At 46.9% G+C, this 18,741-nt stretch overlaps 1 protein-coding gene across 4 annotated transcripts in view; it reads right to left on the reverse strand.

Moving 5' to 3' along the window:
* Nucleotides 1-18,741, reverse strand: part of PHF2 (PHD finger protein 2) — a 53,397-nt gene that overhangs the window by 23,702 nt on the left and 10,954 nt on the right. For all 4 annotated transcript variants that reach the window (XM_072934670.1, XM_072934672.1, XM_032750613.3 and 1 more), the window contains exons 2-3: nt 6,404-6,489; nt 669-783 (exon numbers count right to left, since the gene is read on the reverse strand). In XM_072934670.1, coding sequence (XP_072790771.1) covers nt 669-783; nt 6,404-6,489 — 201 coding nt within the window. The remainder of the gene's footprint in view (nt 1-668; nt 784-6,403; nt 6,490-18,741) is intronic.

Here is an 18,741-nt window from a genome sequence, read left to right on the forward strand (position 1 = left end):
TCTATGCAATAAGTGGGTTAGTATCTTATGTAAGTGGATGTTCTAGGGGCCAAACACACTTTGGTTCAGCCTGGAGAAGAGAAGGCTCTGGGGAGATCTTAGAGCCACTTTCAATGCCTAAAGGGAACCTCTAAAGAACAGCACGAGTGAGTTTCTCCAGAGGCAGATAGTCACACGACAAGGGTGAAGAGTTTTAAACTAGGAGAGATTTAGATTGAATGTTTGGAAGGAACTGTTCCCTGGCAGGGTGGGCAGGCCCTGGCACAGGTGCCCAGAGCAGCTGTGGCTGCCCCTGGATCCCTGGCAGTGCCCAAGGCCAGGCTGCACACTGGGGCTGGAAGCAGCCTGGGACAGTGGAAGGTGTCCCTGCCATGGCAGGGGTGGATCAAGATGGACTTTAAGGTCCCTTCCCACCCAAACCATTCTCCAATTCCATGACCCTTGCCTTCCCAAATCCCAGCATCTATGGAAATCCACAGGCACTGGGCTCAGCTGAGAGGAGATCTGAATACACTTGCACAAATGTGAAAAAGGGAAGAGCCTGAGACATCTGCAATCAAACAGCACTGATTTAATCACCAGTTTTCTGCAATGTTTCCAGCACAGACCATCCCCAGCCTCACAGGAGCCCAGCACTGCCCCTGTACCCCACCAACACCGAAACCCACCTTGGAAATGTCCGACTTCGCAGCTCTTTTATAAACACTTGGCTCCCATTCTGCACAGGCTTGACCTCTGTTGTCTGGCTGGTATCATGCTTATGCCAATTTCTTTTCTTTTTCACTGAAAAAAATGAATTGGACAGCTATGTTAAGTTGAAGATAATTATTAAGACATTGGCAGGAAGAATGAATCTTCATTTAATTTCTCACACGAGCAGAGTAGAGGCAACCCCCACCATGCTGCCCTGCAGATTTTAATATTGCTCTCAGTGCCCCATTTGATAATTGTAGTGCAGCTGAACATCCATTACAGGGTGAGCAGTGAGCATTTTGGAGCAGAGGGCAGCAGTTGGGTAATTGCTGAGCTGCAGTGCCTGCAGCCTCACACAAGCACCAGCTCTGGACACCCTGGGCTCTCACACTGCCCCTCATCCTCACCAGGAAACTCCCTGAAAGCCCCTTGGCACAACCTGCAGGACAGATCTGTGAGAGTGCATTCATCAGGAATTACCTCAGAATAAAGCTCTGCCCAGTAGTGCTGCATTTGACACCAAGTTTGAAGGGATTTTAGTGTGCCCTACACACAGCAAGGACAGGAAGGGGAGGAAAAGGAAAAGGAAAAGGAAAAGGAAAAGGAAAAGGAAAAGGAAAAGGAAAAGGAAAAGGAAAAGGAAAAGGAAAAGGAAAAGGAAAAGGAAAAGGAAAAGGAAAAGGAAAAGGAAAAGGAAAAGGAAAAGGAAAAGGATTAGTTGCTAGAAGTGCAGGGAATGGAATTTATTATGACTCAGCACTGAAGCTGATTGAGGCCCCTTGACTGTGCTCCCAGTGAGGGATGGACACACAGGACAGTCCATCAGGAATAAAGAGCCAGCAGGAATGAGCACACGTGAGCCAGTCGGTTTCAGTGTGGTTTTGCCCTGCCTCTGATAGTCAGACAACACAAAGCAGGAAAAACTGGTCCTGCTTTTTCCCTGAGTCAGCACTATCTCCCTCAGCTGTTCCTGCTTCCACAGAGAGTCTAGGGAAACTCACTTCGGTAGGAAACCGGGTTTTTCCTCATTTGCATCATTCAAAGCCTCTGTTAATAGAATTTTCATATGTCACATTTTCCACATATGTCCATTTTCCACCCTTGTTTTACAGCATGAAATTCAGCATTTCACCCCAAGTCCAGACCTCTTATCAAAACAGTAAGGGAAGGCAGCAGACTTCTCACGGATGGCACCCACTCCTCACTCTTTGCACATACACAGATCCATACCCTTTTCTATTAGGAAAGGAATCTGGAGGCTAGAGATACAATACATTAGATTTGAAAAGAGCAAATTTTGCTTTCCCAGCCAGAGCCCTGGAATAACTCAAGGAAAGACATCACCCAGTGAGTCCATCCCAGGTTTTGCACAAAGCATGTTGGGTTTATTAGTTCCATGCAGGCTCCAGCCTAGCTGGAGATATTCATTAAAGCTGCTAGTTCTTTATCTTAATGACTCTCAGGCTTAGTGTATTAATTCAATGCTCGTGGTAACAAAGAAACAAGCCTGGCTTGAATGCCAAAGCTTCCTCCTCTCCCTCCCTTCCCAACCTCCACATCTGAATCCACGCCACGAGTGTGCTGATTGCACTTGCACTCTGAGTGCAAGACCCAGGGAAAGAGGTGTCAGTTGCCACAGGAAAATTAAAGAGCTTAAGCACGTTCCTTTATTGCACTCCAGATATCACAGAGCACTGGGAAAGGAAGGCGACAGATCAGTGCTGAATTAACAAATTCACTGCAACGCTCCCAAAACCTCTCGGGAGCTCTTTGCCTCAGCACCAAGAGCTGGCAGGCATCCACCTTTCCCATGAATCTCCCCATGCAGCTCTCCCATCCAGCCCTCCAGCAGAGGCAGCCTGGATTCCCCACCCCAGAGCATTCCCCTGGAGGGGCTGTCTCCTGGGTGGCAGCTGGAGTCCATCACACTGCATCAAACACTTGACCCTTGGCCATTTTCACCCACACTTTCTATATTTTATCTTTGCCTTGAACACCACAGTAAGGACTAAAGGCTTATTCTCATGTGCAACAGATCCCAGCTTGGGCCAGAAAAGCTACTTTTTTGTAATTTATCACAGATTTCTTTTTCTGCAGATCTTTCTGATCCAAATTTAACCTTTGAGAAGTCCAACATTGGAAAAAAGGAATAAATTTTTACAAAAACTGTATCTCAAATGAGTAATTCACAGGCATGCATATATTATTTCAAACCTATTTGTGAATTCTCAGGAAGAATGAAAGGGTGGTCAAGCATGGGACAGGGCTGCCCAGGGAGGGGTGGAGTCCCCATCCCTGGAAGTGCTCATGGAACTGCTGGATATGGCAATCAGTGCTCTGGTCTTAACAAGCTGGTGATCAGTCACAGGTCGGACTATGTGATCTTGGAACTTTTCCCAACCTAAATGACTGTTTGACTTTAAAGCCCATCTTGTTCCAGCCATGAGCAGGGTGCTTCCCTAGAGCAGGGATACCCAGGAGCACCCTGTGAGCTCTCTACTGAGCAACACCAAAGGCTGTAAATACTTAAAGCCAGACACAGCCTTTGGCTCACTCACAGCTGTGTAACTCCACTGAATCCAAAGGATTTCTCCCGATTTTCACTGTGGCAAATGAGGCAGCAATCAAACCCAGCATTTCAGACTGTGAAAATGAGCCAAGCCTGCCCAAACGAAGCCCTTACATTTTACTGAAATTATGTCAGAAAATGTCGGATGAATACAGATAGTTTTTCCCAAAGAGAAGTCCCTACACATTTCATTCAGCAGGAATGGCTTAAAATGCCATGTGACAGGAAGCAGTCTTCTGAGAGCAGCCACTCACCACAGTGGTAATGTGGAAAAATGTAAGGAGAGGAAAATGATTTTTAAATTTGACATCTGGAAAACATATCTGGTATAAGGTGAGCTCCAGAAATACATGTATATTTTTAAATCCAGACAAGTTGCATAACAGACAATTGGTGTCTGTGTTTCCCTTTGCTAATCTCACAATAATTAAATCCTACCAGTGAACTATGGCGCTGGAACAACTCCTACTCCTTTATTGCAGAGCTGATAGTGCTGGATAACAGATCTGAACAGATTCCAGAGCAGTTAATAAGCAAAGGAAGCGATCTCCCAGCAGTGCCCAGGCCCTGCAACAGGACATTCTCCATGCAAATTCCAGCAGATGCAATTCACCAGCCAAGCCGCTCCCTCCTTCACTTCTTCCAGCTTTTAACTCCCGTGGCCTGATGTACCCTGCAAAGATGGGCTAGAATAGAAGAGCCTCCTTTTTCCACAGAATCCACGATTCTACACATTAGCAGGGAAAATTACTATGCAGCTTGTGTCCTTGTCACCAAAACTCAAGGTAAGGATAGCAATGTTTTATATCTAAATAAAATTTTTGCACTTCACTTCTTTGATGATTGGTGTTGCATCTCATTAAATTGCCTGTGCTGTATTCAAAGGGAGAAAAGGGAGTGGCCTTGCTGTCCTACAGAATGGATGTTGGTCTGTATTCCCTCCATGCTGCATCCCCAGAGGGAAGAGGGTCAAGGGACACCTTCTGAGACCCCAGCTGCAGAGCTGCCCTCGGTCTGCAGGCTGTAACATCAGAAGGACATGGAGCTGCTGGAGAGATCCAGAGGAGGCCCTGGAACTGCTTTGAGGGTTGGAGCTCCTCTGCTCTGGAGCCAGGCTGGCAGAGCTGGGGGTGCTCACCTGGAGAGGAGAAGCTCCAGGGAGAGCTCAGAACCCTTCCAGGACCTAAAGGGGCTCCAGGAGAACTGGAGAAGGACTGGGGAGAATGGATGGAGGGACAGGACACAGGGAATGGCTCCCACTGCCAGAGGGCAGGGACAGATGGGATATTGGGAAGGAATTGTTCCCTGTGAGGGTGGGCAGGCCCTGGCACAGGTGCCCAGAGCAGCTGTGGCTGCCCCTGGATCCCTGGCAGTGCCCAAGGCCAGGCTGGACAGGGCTTGGAGCAGCCTGGGATGGTGGAAGGTGTCCCTGCCCATGGCAGGGATTGGAACTTTGCTCCAGTAGCACTTTCTGCTGGTCTGAATGCTCTGGGACACATCAGTGGATTTTTATTTGGATAAAAATAACTGGATAGACATAAACCTTTTAAAAAGCATCAGAATGTTGTTGTCAATTCAACTCTCCTCATCATAACTGGTATATTAAACTTGCAATCTTTTTATCAAAACTGCCACATCTTAAATTCTAGGATGACGCACCCCGGTTTTTATAGAACTGATATTCAATTCCTGATTATAGGCTTTTGCTTCTTCTGACTGGGTTTTTCCCCTTGCCCTGAAAAGTAGGTGTCTTTCTTAATTTATATTTTTTTTTAAGTGAAAGAAATGAAAGTATCAGACCCATCTCAATGTTATGCACTGACAGACTCAGAGGGTGGAGATCCTGTGCTGCTTCTTCCCTCCTGGGTTAGGAACAGTCTGGGAGTGTAATCACCCCACCTCCAATCCCAAATCATTCACTTCAAAATAATTTGTGGTTATTTGTGTAACCAGGAAAACAAAACACTAGAAAGGCTGATCCTTTCAAACCACAACACTTTGTAGGGACATACTGATTTTGTTAAGTCTTTCAGAACCACCCCCCCCCAACGGGGATTTTGCCAGCTTCTCAGTTGGATCCTCTGGGAGACAGGAGCAGATGCAGGTCATTCAGGTTTACAGTTCACATTTGATTTTTAAAAAATCACAGTGAAAATACAATTCTACTTTTTGCCCACAAAACAAACACTTCAGACTCCACCCCATTCCCACTAGAAATTTCTTAAACTTTAACAATTAAGGAAATACAGAAATAATTGATTGGGTTAAAAATTCTGAATTTTGATACAACAGGAGTCACTTTCCAGTCATCCCTTATTTCACATTAAATAAAAGGTCATCAGGATTCCCTCAACTCCAGCAGATGAGCATGGTGCTCTTACTCTGCAGGATGCCCTCAGGTTGCAGAGCAGCAGGATCCTCCCTGGCACTGTTGTTTATTTATAATTACTGGTTTTCAAGCAAAGCATTTAATCTTTCACAGGGACTGGTTTCTTTTTTCTTTTTTTTTTTTCTCCATTGTATAATAGAAAGAATTTGTGAATTAATCTGACCAAAGCAAACACATCCCACAATTCCTTCCCAGACAAAACTCCCACTGAGATCAACTGTCACTTTTGCTCAGGAGAATCCTTTTCCTGTGAAAGAACTGCAAGAATTGGCACCCTCGGTGTATCCTACAATTTTGACTGACACTGAAATTGCCGCAATTCTATATCCAGGCCAAGCACAACAAACTGCTTCTTACTCTTCTCATCTGCAGACAGAAAACTCCATGTAGGTTCCAAAACTCCCTCTATTAGCACTTAGCTGCCTCCATAGGGTTTTTCTAGCCCACATTACTGAGTGTGGGCACAATTCAGCCAAGGAAGGACACTCAGTTTTTTGTGGGGCCAGGGACTGCAGTTTTCCAGGTAAGTGCCTGCATGAGCTCACACACGTGCGTAAGGCTGCAGCAAAAGCTCTGTGATCCAGCCTGCAGCTTCCTCCCACTAACATCTTTCTTCACCTTCTGGTTTGAACTCCAACATTAATGGCATGATACTGAGGCATGCCTTTTGTAATGACCAAAACAAAAGCTCCTGCTGTTCAAACAACCCCACCCTGCTGCGTGTCGGGGACTGGCTGCACAGGGGTACTTACAGGTTGACTTTCCGTGGGTTTTCTCACAATTTGGACAATGATAGATGTCAATATCTGGTGCCTCTTCTTCTTCCACACCAACACAGCTGGAACACAAGAAGGTAAATCTGACATTAGCCCACCAATGCCCAAGCAAACCGTTAATGATGACAGTTCCATGTGTTTGCCATGCAGCTGCACTGACCAGCAGCATGCTGCCCAAACCAGCTTTGGGGCCGTGTACACTGGTACAGACTGGGTTTTTGTAGCCTACATTCCTGAGGGCTCACTCCAAAAGCTGCCAGCCAGAAGCCCATCCAATAGCCCACTGTGGAACTGCATGAAAATGTGACAGAGAGATCCACAGATTTTTTTTTTTTTTAAGGAGACTATTTTGCACCAACACAGAGTTTTCCCAGTACCATCCCACATAAACCTGATTAACAAAACACACCTTCACAAAATATGTGTGGGCAGGTGTGAAGTACCAGAGGGATCTTGGCAAGGGATACCATGAGGGATACCATGTGCACAACTTCCATAGGTCTCACCTCTGCTGCAAGGCAGGAAGATGAGGAGGTGAAGCAGACACCCAGCTCAGCACTCCTGGCTGTGCCAGAATGCCATCGAGGTGGGTTTGGATGGGACACACCAGCAGCAGCCCTGGGCACGCCCATGGACAATCCTGTGGGAGCACAGGGCTGGGGAGGAGCCAAGCACACAACTAAGCATTGAAGCACCCAAGAAAAGAAGTCTGCACAGTCCAAGTGCCATGCAGCCAGCCAAAGAATCCAGGTCCAGCACGGCACTGTCCTGCCCACAGAGGAAGGGCAAAGGGGCCTCTGCTCCTGCTGCCTGTGTCAGGAGCAGCCCTGGCTGTGAGACACCACACAGGGAAAGGGTTCAGTGGAGTGCTGCGGGATTCATCCCTGGTGCCTTGGCTCCATGAGGGCTTAGCTAGGCAAGATCACCCACCAGAGACATCAGAGGCACCTTGAGCTCCAGCACAAGGAAGGCTGGATCACACTGTGCCAAGAGCTCTCCTGGGCTTTCTCAGCTTCATCTCCTGAAATGCCTCCCCAGTGCTCTGCAGGGAGCAGGGAACAGCTGCCTGTGCTCCGAATAAGCAGAAAGCACCTCAGTGCTCCTCAGCTGGCAGAGAACACCAACACTGCTTTTCTGCCAGGAAAAAGATATGGTCAGGGGTCATGCAGTGCCACCTCCACACACAAGAGCACATTCTGCCTCCTGGCATTCCCCAGCAGGGCTGAGCACTGACAAGTGCAGGAGTTCAGAGTTTTTAACTCCTGTTTCTGCCCAAAGGAAGCAGAGCAGAGGATGGCTGCTCTACCCCAAAAGCCAGGCAGCAGTTCTACCAAGCACTTCACAGAACCTCTCAGATCATTCTCACTCCATTCAAGCTCTTAAGGACATCAACGTTTCCAACAACTGGTTCAGCAATGGGAGAAATTCATACAGGGGGCCAGAATGCCACCGAGGTGGGTTTGGATGGGACACACCAGCAGCACCTGATGCTGGTCCAAAAGCAGGAAGGCCATGACCTGGGTGCTGATAAAAGAGGATAACACACAATCCTGTGCCCACCCCTCCCATGAGAGTCCCTGGAGCCGCTCCCTGAGGGCTCTGGGTGCCCTTGGCAGGGTGCAGGTGTCCAAGAACCAACACAAACACACTGGGGCAGGGGAGCAGCTGTTAAAATGCACTGTGAGCCCCATTGCCAGAGGTGGTTTTGAACCCCTGCTGACCCCAAGGCACACAGTGGTGCACGTCACCATCGCAAACCACAGACACACCTGCTGCTGGAGAACTGCAACAACAAAACCAAGGCTGCAACAATGCTGGGAAAGGCCAAACTAGCTAAGATACAGCAACACATCCTTTTTCTTACCATTGTAACTGTTGTGTCAAAATAAGATCCTGCCAGAAATCTTGGTGGGTATGGTGCCCCTGCTGCAGCTGTCAGTGTGGGACCTAGCTCCCTTCAAAACAAAGAGCCCAGGGTGACAGAAGCTCTGCAACTAAAGCCAGAGACACTCTCATCTCTCTTAAGCCAGACTGTGAACAGAATCATTACTTTGGAATTGTGTCAAAACAACTGCAGATTTGGCTGATTTTTTTTTTCATTAAACAGTTACTTGAAAAAATACAAAATTATTGTGTGTCCCTGGGAAGCCAGCACAGAAAACTGAAGTTTGCCGACAGGAAAAATCACCATCACAATAATCCAGTCCTCAGAATCCTGTACATATATAGAGAAAAATATCAGATTGGTAGAAGACACCAGAAAAAATAGTGAAAAATACCAGATTAATCACTAGAAAAGTTAAACAAATCTTGGTAGATTAGAGCCAGTGTAAGAGAATGTAGAAGAGTCCTCCACCCACAAAGCTGTGTCAGCTGCTTATGCCACTGGATTTAGCTGGCTAAACTCAGTAAAGGTATAGATTAGGCTCTCTACAAGTGCTTGAAAACTCTATATTTAGCTAAAGTAAGGAGATGAGACCCTTGGCACGGGATGGGAGGAGGTTTGAGCAGCTGTGGCACAGGGCAGTGGCTGCAGTGTGGTGGGAGCCATTGTTCTGAGAGAGTCAAGCATCTGAGAGAACACAGAGAAGTAAAAATAACTGACCTCAAACTCCAGCGGGCCCCTACAAGACACAGTCAACTTTTCCAACTACAGCATGGCTTTGGAATAAGGTTTGGCCACTCACAGCTGCTCACAGGGAGAAGCTGCTGCCCTCTGTGTGGGAAACTGGGAGTGTGATCTGTCCAAGGGATCCCCCAGCTGAACTGCCTCGGGAGCTCAGGAACCAAACAGCAACCCACTGCGGGCTGTGCTGCTCCTCTCACCCAGCAGAGCTGCGTTCTGCAGGCACTGCAACCAGCAGGACTGTTGGTGGCTCCCACGTGGATATAGGCACAGAAAACCAAATTCCCACCAAAAGTTAAAGCCAGACTGCCAGACAGCCCCAAGCAACTACTCCTGCCAGCAGAGGAACAAGGTTTTCCTGCTGCCTGTGCTGGGTTTACAGAGCAAGATTTGGGTAGCAAGGGGCTGTGACTGACCCTTGGGTCGGGCTGAGCATTTCCACCTGGGAATAAAAAGCAGAAGGGAACTGCCAGCTGTGGTAAAAGCTAGGGCCCAGTTCTGAAGCATCTCCTACCCAATTTACTGTTTTTTCTCAGGGTGGTTAATTACCAACAATATAGAATCAAAGCGTTTCTCCAGCTGAAGAAAACCAAGTCATCTACAGTGACTGAACAGCGGTGTTCTCCCCCTCAGCCCCTGAACTGCAGCAAAAATGGCACTCTGCGTTTGTGTCTATTGGTTTTTCCCATGAGAACACTTGCTTTGGTCCCTCCAGATTTTTTTCTCAGCCCCATTTGCCCAAGAGAAACAAACATCAAAAATACTCAAACCAAGCATTTCAAAATGATCAGATGGGTCTAAAGGCAGTTGGCAAGGGGTCACAGCCAGTGCTTGATCACAGATGATGTGCCTGGAGTCCGGGCAGTGTGTTTGGGATCCAGGCAGCGTGGTCAGGATCCAGGCAGCTTGCTCAGGAGCAGGATCTCACAGTGCCAAGTGTGGGACCTGGGTGCATCACCACTGTCAGGGAAGAACTGGGAAAAGCTCCCAGTTGCACTGTTGTTAGAAGGAAAAAAATTTTTGCTTGGTGAAGGACAGAATCACAGAGCCATAGAATTGTTTAGATTGCAAAAGCCCTCAAAGACCATTAAGTCCAACCATTCTCCAGCACTGCCAAGGCCACTACTAACCCATATCCCTGATGGCCACATCCACAGGGCTGTTAAATGCCTCCAGGGATGGGAACTCCAGCACTGCCCTGGGCAGCTGTGCCAAGACTGGACAATTCTCTTGTTAGAGGAAACCCTCCCTAGGCACCCCACAAAGCCCCTCACTTGCTGTGCCATGGCCACTAATGCCTGAGGGGCTGCACCATGCCAGCAGGAACTGGGGGTGCACCTGCTGTGCAGGGCAGGGATGTGGGATGCTGGAGCAGCAGCCAACAACACCTTTCACAGCTCAAAAAACTTTTCTGCCCAAACACAGCAAAGATGGTCTAAGAGATTAATTGTCCTGCATCCAGGAATCTTGTTGGAACAATTTTAACCAACCTAATGGTTGATTTTTAAATGGTCATTAAGTGATTTAACTCATGTTGAGGCAGTGTACAACTAATTTGATAATGAGATAAAAGGTTAATACTGAAAATGTATTTGAATTTCACCAAAACTGTTATAGGGGAAAAAAATAATAATGAGAAGTAAAGGCTTTGATATTGCAGCTGTTGAAGCTGATATCTCACCTACATTACATGGATTTAAAGAAGAATTAGCACATTATAAGCTTTTGCAGTCAGAGGCTACAAATTACATCTTTATTAGAAACTCTGCCACTTTAAAATTAAATGGCTTCTGTGTTGTCAGTGAAGAGATGTTCAAGTTTCAGTATTCTGATAAAGTTAACAATGATTTTTTTGTTATGCTGGCAACACTAATAAAAGGTGAGTAAACTAAACTGGTTTTATAGCATGAATGTTTCTGGAAACCATGGGTTGTCATCTGAAGGGAGGTGACATTTGAAGTAGCTTCAGGAGAAAAATTAACCCACATAGTATCTGTTCTATCAAAACCATGTCACCTCCATTATCAACCAGAAAAACATATAGAAAAATATGAAAAAAAATAAAATAAACAAGAAAAATACTTAGATGGGGAAGAAAATCAAATCTAGGAAAACAGAAATAGAGCCAAAGAAAAAAACAGGCTAACTTCCCTTCCCTTCCCTTCCCTTCCCTTCCCTTCCCTTCCCTTCCCTTCCCTTCCCTTCCCTTCCCTTCCCTTCCCTTCCCTTCCCTTCCCTTCCCTTCCCTTCCCTTCCCTTCCCTTCCCTTCCCTTCCCTTCCCTTCCCTTCCCTTCCCTTCCCTTCCCTTCCCTTCCCTTCCCTTCCCTTCCCTTCCCTTCCCTTCCCTTCCCACACTGCTCCACCCCAGCTCATGAGGACAAATCGTCAAAGCTCCATGAAGTGCAGAAGAACTCACAGCATTTTTACAGGTCACAATTAGTGATTACCCTGAGCTTATCCCTATCCCTTAACAACTGGTACTCCTCGGTGTGTCACCAATCACATGTTGCACAATAACGCTCTTCCTTAACAAGTTGTAATTTCATTTACTTCTGTAATTTGTACAGAAGACATCTGTCCAGTTCCAGGAGCCTCTACCATCTGGACAAAGCCATAGGTGCTGCAGAAAAGCAGCACTGCCCAGCAGTAGAGAGACTCACAATTCATGTTTTAATGCCAGGCTGATGTTAATTGTGCATCCCAGCATCCAGAAATGTACCGTGAGCACAAGAGAAGTTAATAAAAGACAGAAAAGTGGAAAGAAGGAGGCCATTTTGAGAGCAAGGAAATGAGCTGTTCCATGGGTTCATGTCTTCTGGGCTGTTTTCCTGGCGGCTTTACAGGCTGAACACTGACCAGAGCTCTCTCCTGTGTGCTCTCCAATGTCTCCAGAGCAAACAAACAAGCCTTTTCTTAAGCAGAAGGATTTGTCTCATCTAATCAGTCACATGTTTTCATGAAACAGAGATTTTGGAGAGCTGAAGCCTGCTGTCAGCTAGGGTTAAAGCAAAGCTGTGAGCTCAGGAGTCATTCAGGAGAACAGGGACACATGTTGCTGTCACTTCAGCAGGAAATCCAAGACCAAGGACAGCAGAAGGAACCCACGTGCTTGTGTGGGCACAGGGGTGAGGGTCCCCTGCATGGACATCTTTAAGTAAGGCCTAAATGAAAGAGCTCGAGCTGTACTGGACAACCAGGATTTCACATCATCTCTCACTTGCTCACAGAAACACAAATGTGGAGAGAAAAGGATGGGAAAAGAAAAGGGAAAAGGGAAAAAGGAAAAGGGAAAAGGGAAAATGGAAAAGGCCTCCTCTTGCAAACTGAACAGCGTCTGCACAGTCCCTGCAAGGAGCCCAGCAGCCTTCAGCAACACCTGAATGCATCCACCACAACATTCCAGATCCACCGAGACAACTGGGATACCTTCCTTCCATCCTTATTTCTGGGCCTTGGTGAACCACTATGGTTATTTCTGGGGCTGATGAGAGGAAGTCTGGTCTTCAATCAGAAACTGAGACCGAAACAAAACCAAGGTCCACTTGCAAGACAAGACAGGAGCCTTGCACTGGGGGCTCCTCAAGGGAAGCTGTGCCCCAGCTGGAGTGATGCCCACAGCAGCAGGGCACTGTCCTTTCCAAACCACATCTGCTGCAGGCCCCTGAGCCAGATATACAAAGGTATGGCTGGTGACTCTGTGCTTTGCCTTGCTATAAATAATAAGGTTTCATTTCCTTCACAGAGCTTTTGATTTGTTTCCTTTGGGAGACTCACGGGTTACAATGGCATTAATTCCTATTTGCCAACTTTGTCCTTATAAATGAGGATCTTCATTAAATGAATGTTAAGCGATGAGCACTATAATTAGGACAGATTTAAAATGCAGTGTGCCTAAATCAGAGACTGCCCAAGATGTTATCTTTTTTATTAAGATATAATTTGAAGGAGAATCACTGCTTAGTTTAGAATGAACTACATTTTCCAACAACCTCTTCTCACTGAGAGCAAGGAAATACACCCTGCTTCAGAAGTGAAGCCCAGCTATCCTGATCCCTACTGCTGGCAGATCACTCTTACGAAACAAAAGTGACTGAAAAGTGCTGGATGAGACTCTTTTCCCCCATAATTATTTTATGTCAACTCAAAATTCTATTCAATCTTGCTGTCATATAATTTAAAATAATTAAAGACTTAGAGACTTACCCCAACAATCAATCACACAATTCCAGCTGACTGCACTGCCTGTCATCTCAATGACCTCAGAGGCAACACCTTGAAGAGGTGAGCACCTTAAGCACTGGCTAGGGAGAATGTCTCATGCCATTTTTTGCACAGTAACATATCTCTTGCCCTACACCCTGGCAGTGCCAGCCCCATCCTCTGCCATGTGAAGGACCTGATCTGGGCACAGGACATCTGTGGACCCACTACTGTGCCAAGGTGCTGCTGCTGGTCAAAACTGAGCTCAGCCTGTTCAGCAGAGAAGCTGCTTAGCCGTGTGTGATTACAGATGCCCTGATGTTTTTTCTCCTCCTTCTCATCACTGGGTTTCCCAAAAGCAGATGGGAAATAAGCCAAGAGGCAGGGAACCAGAGAAAGAGTGGCAAAAAGCAGGAATAAATCAAAATTGAAGGAAAAAAATTGCCAAGCCCAAATTCAAGGTCTCGAATTCTTGACCCAAAAGGTCAAGAAGTCCATTAAACAAACAGAACAAAAATAACTCTCCTCTCAAAATCCTTCTGTTAGTTTTTGTTTATTCCTTGTGTAACTTCACTGAAAGAAGTGGCACTGATCCACAAAGGAATCTGGCCACATCCAAAACCTTTTCAGGCTGGGTGGCCATACTGCAACTGCAGGGAGCAAGAAGGGCTCATCCCAGCCTGGCAGCAGGGGAGGTGACAAAGCAAACAACACCATTGTGCAGGCCCTCCACAGCACCCCAGTGCATCCCAGCCCAGCCCCAAAGGGTGCTGCAAGGACGACGGAGCTCCCACCTCAAGGGCTGAGTCAACAGGCTGCAGGTGTGAAAAGTGAACTGGTCTGCACATGTCTTGTCTCTGCTATTTTCTTCCTCTCCCCTCCTCCTTTCACCAATCACCTTCTGTTCTCTGGGTATGGTTTCTATTTGATCTTCAACTGATGTGCAGGTGTCAGCCCAAAGCAGAGCCAGCAGAGCTGCGACACCATCCCACTGGGTGTGACACCATCCACACAGCTCTGCTCTGCTGCCACACAGCTTCAAACAGATACACCTGAGCAGACACACAGCACTGACAGAATTCAGAAACAAAGCCAGTGAGCGGGCAGCACGTGTCCCCTCTCCCCTGCACAGCCACAGCCAGGTGCAGTGCAGGGGCCCTTCCTCACAGCTCATCTCCCAGTCTGTGGCACTCAGCCCTGTGACCAACACAGCAGCTCCTCCACCCATGACCCACACAGGACTCTTGGCCCAGCAGAATGACAGAGTCACAGAATCACTTACATTGGAAAAGAATCTGAAGACATGGAGTCCAACCATTTCCCAGCATTGCCAATGCCACCAGGTGTCTTAATGAATTTCCCCAGGTGCCTCAAACCCTTTCTGCTCCATCCTATGGAAAGCAGCAGCTCCACACCCTGATGGAGCCCATAGCACTGGGGGCTGTTGCCAGTTTGCTCCAGGGACTAGCCTAACACTCGCCTTACAGGCTCCATGTCCTCAGATCTGTCATCCTCACAGGACACTCCTAACCAGAGCCTCTGTCAGCAGAATAACCTCTCACATGGAGCTTCCCCATGGCTGAGATCTACACACAAATAGGGTGGACGCCAAGGTTATCCTGCTGAGGTCACTGAGAGCTTTACAGAGTAAAGGGCACTTGCAAGAGGAGTCCTGCCCTGGGGTTCTGCCTCGGTGTAAATGCTGCGTCAGGTTTGTGGCCACACACCAGAAAGTGGACTCATGCATAAAATTGCCCTTTACCTTTCCTCCCTCTGGCTCCCAGCTCATCTCAGTCTGCATAGGCAACTCTCCAGACCCCTAAAAACCTCCTCTTCTATCTTCAAACATACTGCAATACTTCTCTATGGAATTAGTGCTGGGCTGATCAAATAAATTCTTGTATATCTTCTGCACATAACTGAGGGATGGAGTGATGGAGTGCATTCTCTCATGCACTGAGGCAAGCACAGCAGGAAAACAAAGATCCCAGGAATGGATTGATTTTCACGAACATTTTAGAAACCATAGGCTGTATTCTGCCCAGTGCAGAAAGGAGTAGGAAGGAGAATTGTCTCAGGGAAAAGAATCCTTTAATTATTGTATGACCAACAAAATTCTGTGATATTAGTGTCTCAGCATTTCTTCCTCACACAATGTGTTACCTCAGCTGTTGACCACTGCTCCATGAAGAGCTCCAGGAGGCAGCCCCTGGGAACAGCCCACTGTCAGACCAGCCTTGTACAAACCCAGCACAAATCGTCCTCCACAGAGAAGTGCTGGAATCCAGCCTTTTTGTGTTTTCACTCACAGGGCACCTTCTGCCCAAGCACAGGTCAAACTACCTTACAAAAATATCTACTGTTAGCATGTGCCTTTTGTTCCTCAGCAAAAACCAACTGGTGACACTGTGCAATAGAAATATTACCCACCCTGGAAAAAAGAAATCAACCAAACAGAAAGTTTCTAGATTGCAGCAACCTGCACCTACTGAACAGCCCAAGCCTTTGCCAGCATCACACTGTTATGTGGCCTAACTAGAACCTGTGCATGCCAGCAACAAATCTGCTATTCAAAGCTGGAAGTCAGAACCCCCAAAATCAGCCAGGGCTCACTGCTTAGTTCCTTGAGACTTACAGAACAAGGTCTCAGTTTCAAGGTTCAGTACAGAACATCACACATCCACAAGTGATGAGGAGTGGACACTGCCAACTCTCTAACCAAGATGTATCCAAACCCTACAGACTAACAGAGCCAATTCCCATGGCAGACTGGTCCAGTGTGCCCTGACAGCCCAGTGTGGCAGCAAGCAGCACTGCAATTGAGACTGGATTTAACCTCAGCCCTTCTTGGATGGCCCAAGGATCTGAAGAGTATAAGCATCTTTATCAGGAATGGCACCCCACAAGTGGCCAGGCAGGTAGGCCACCTTTCTGGGAGAGCCCCACAGCAGAAGGAATCCCAAAAGCTGGGCTAAATCTACGCCCTGAGGAGCAGCCACCAGGATAAGCTGTGCTGCAATACAGACCTGTGTTTACCAAGCACTGCTCAGTAAAATATAACCCTTAGGTTTTGCCCTCTGCAATTCTAGGAATTACCTTTTGTCGTGGTTTGACACGGAAAAAGAATTTTCTCGGAAGGAAGAGGTCAGTCCAGTCAGGGGTCAGGTTTGGATACTGACACTTGGGGTGACCAACTGAAGGTGGACACAGCTCTGAGAACACAGAGGGGTTAAAAGCGGAATTCCCAGGAGAACTCGCTCTCTCTGGTTCCGGTCATCGGAGAGTGCAGACCTTCCCCCCAGCCCGGGCTGGCTGGGGGAGGGGAGCCATGTGGCCTGCACAGGTAGGCCAGGGGGTGAAGGATCGGAACCGAGCTGGGCCAGCTCCTGCGGACGGAAGGGTGGAGAACATCTGGGATGTCTTTGTTTCCCCCCACAACCAAACCTGCAGATACCTGGGAGTTTGCCAGCGGAGGAGAAGGAGAAGGGTGAGGGGAAGATGCCCAGCGTGGGAGACGGAGAACAAGTCCTGGGCTGAGATTTCAGCCGTCCGGGGAGTCCGGGACTTTTAACACCTTCCTGGGAAATGAAGGCTTTATGAAATATTACTCCTCCTCAATTTGAAGGAAAGAGAGACAGCCTGGGACCTGAGATTGTGAGGGAAAGGAGGTTGGGGGAAGATGATGGAGTGGCTTTTGGCTGGACTCTTCTTGTTAGCCATAGAGTGAATCAATTTCTGCTCCAAGAGAGACTGCATTTTAGGGGGATGCATTGGTGAGCCAAGAGACTCCTTCAGCAACTACCAGTTCAGGAATGAACAGAGAAAAGCTGAGGAGGGTGTGAGGATGCCCTCCATCTTCAAGAGAAGAAGAGAAGGAGATCTCTGTCCTCGGACCCTCGGCCCCAGGGGAAAATGGGGGGGACTCTAGTCCCAAAATGAGACACTGGACTGTTGCTCCTGTTCCTCCTTGGCAAAGCATCCTTAAAGGGGCCCTATAAGCAGTCTCTGTCCATGCACGGTGGTGAGAGCACTGTGACATGGAGAGGAGAATGTCACACTGGCCGGTGGGTCTGGGCAGTGCCACGTGTGACATGGAAACACAAGAGGTGGCAGCTGTGTTTCCTGGGGGTCTGTGGTGCAAGGGAGACTCCCTTGATGGACTCAGTATTGATTATATTGAAGGGTGAATACTTGATTAAGGGTCCAAATGTGTCTCGCTGTGGTTTGTTGGAGTTGGGTGGTGGAAGGAGGAATGTTTTGAAAGGTTTTCATTTTGAATTTTGTGTGTGTTTTTTTCTTTCTTTTTTCTTTTATAGTAGTATAGTAGTAGTAGCTTAATAAAGTTTTTTTTTTCCTTGTTATTAAGCTTGGGCCTGCTTTGCTCTGTTCTCGATAGCATTTCACAGCATTCAATAGAGAGGTTGCATTTTCATGGGGGCACTGGCATTGTGCCAGTGTCAAACCATGACACCTTTAAAAATTAGCACATACACTCCAGGAAATAAGCCATTGTAAACCCTTACAAACTGACTTGCCCTAATCCTGTTGTTCCATTTCTCCCTCCAACAGGAGCATTACTGCAAGTACATATCACTGCTGTAACATTGTCTGTGCAGGGCCCACGACTCACCAGACTCCTGTAACACTGGCCTGTTATAAACTTACACCTGCAACCAGTGATTCCTCTGGAATTTCTGATTTTGCCACTTGTCCTCCAAAAGCCACGACACTGAGCCACTGAGCAACACCACTCCTTTGTGTTTCCTGTTTCTTCTCTCCTTCATTACACTGAGGATCTGCATGCCCTGCATGTCACATCCACAGCCACACGTATGGCAGGAGCAGGCTGGAGATGGGCAGTGTACGTGTGTGACTAAATGACAGATAAATGCAAATAAACTAAATACAGCAAAGTCCCAGACGTCATTAACTTTATACAGCAACAACTACCTGTACTTGTGCATTTATACATCCATGTATGTATTTATACACATTAATACAAATCTGACTACTGTCTGTATTTGATTTGCTTTAATTGTGACACCCATTTATATAACTTACTTTTAAATCTGAGGTAACTGTAATTTGCATAAGCATGCTCAAATCTTGCTAAAAATACTGATCAATGGTTGGTTGTCCTTTTCAGTCATGGGACCATTTTCACGTATTCTTTATAGATACATATAAATATATAAACACATGGCAATCCTGATAGTACCTCAATGTTAACTCTTAATGCTCTGTTTTGCATGGCAAACACTCTGAACCAACTGCGACATTCACAGGGGAAGATCCAAAATGAGCCGACAGTACAAGGAGGGAGAAGGAACAGAAATTATTTTCATTGTCATATTTACAAAGAACTTACTACATTAAACCAAACAACCACACAATTAAAGAATGATAAATTATTAATTGAACCTTCAAACCATTCTTGACTGTTTCTGCTGTTGAGATGCATAACCTGCTCTTGTACCTTAATTTAAT

The sequence above is a fragment of the Taeniopygia guttata genome, chromosome 12 (genome assembly GCF_048771995.1).
Source record: "Taeniopygia guttata chromosome 12, bTaeGut7.mat, whole genome shotgun sequence".
NCBI classification, from domain to species: Eukaryota; Metazoa; Chordata; class Aves; order Passeriformes; family Estrildidae; genus Taeniopygia; species Taeniopygia guttata.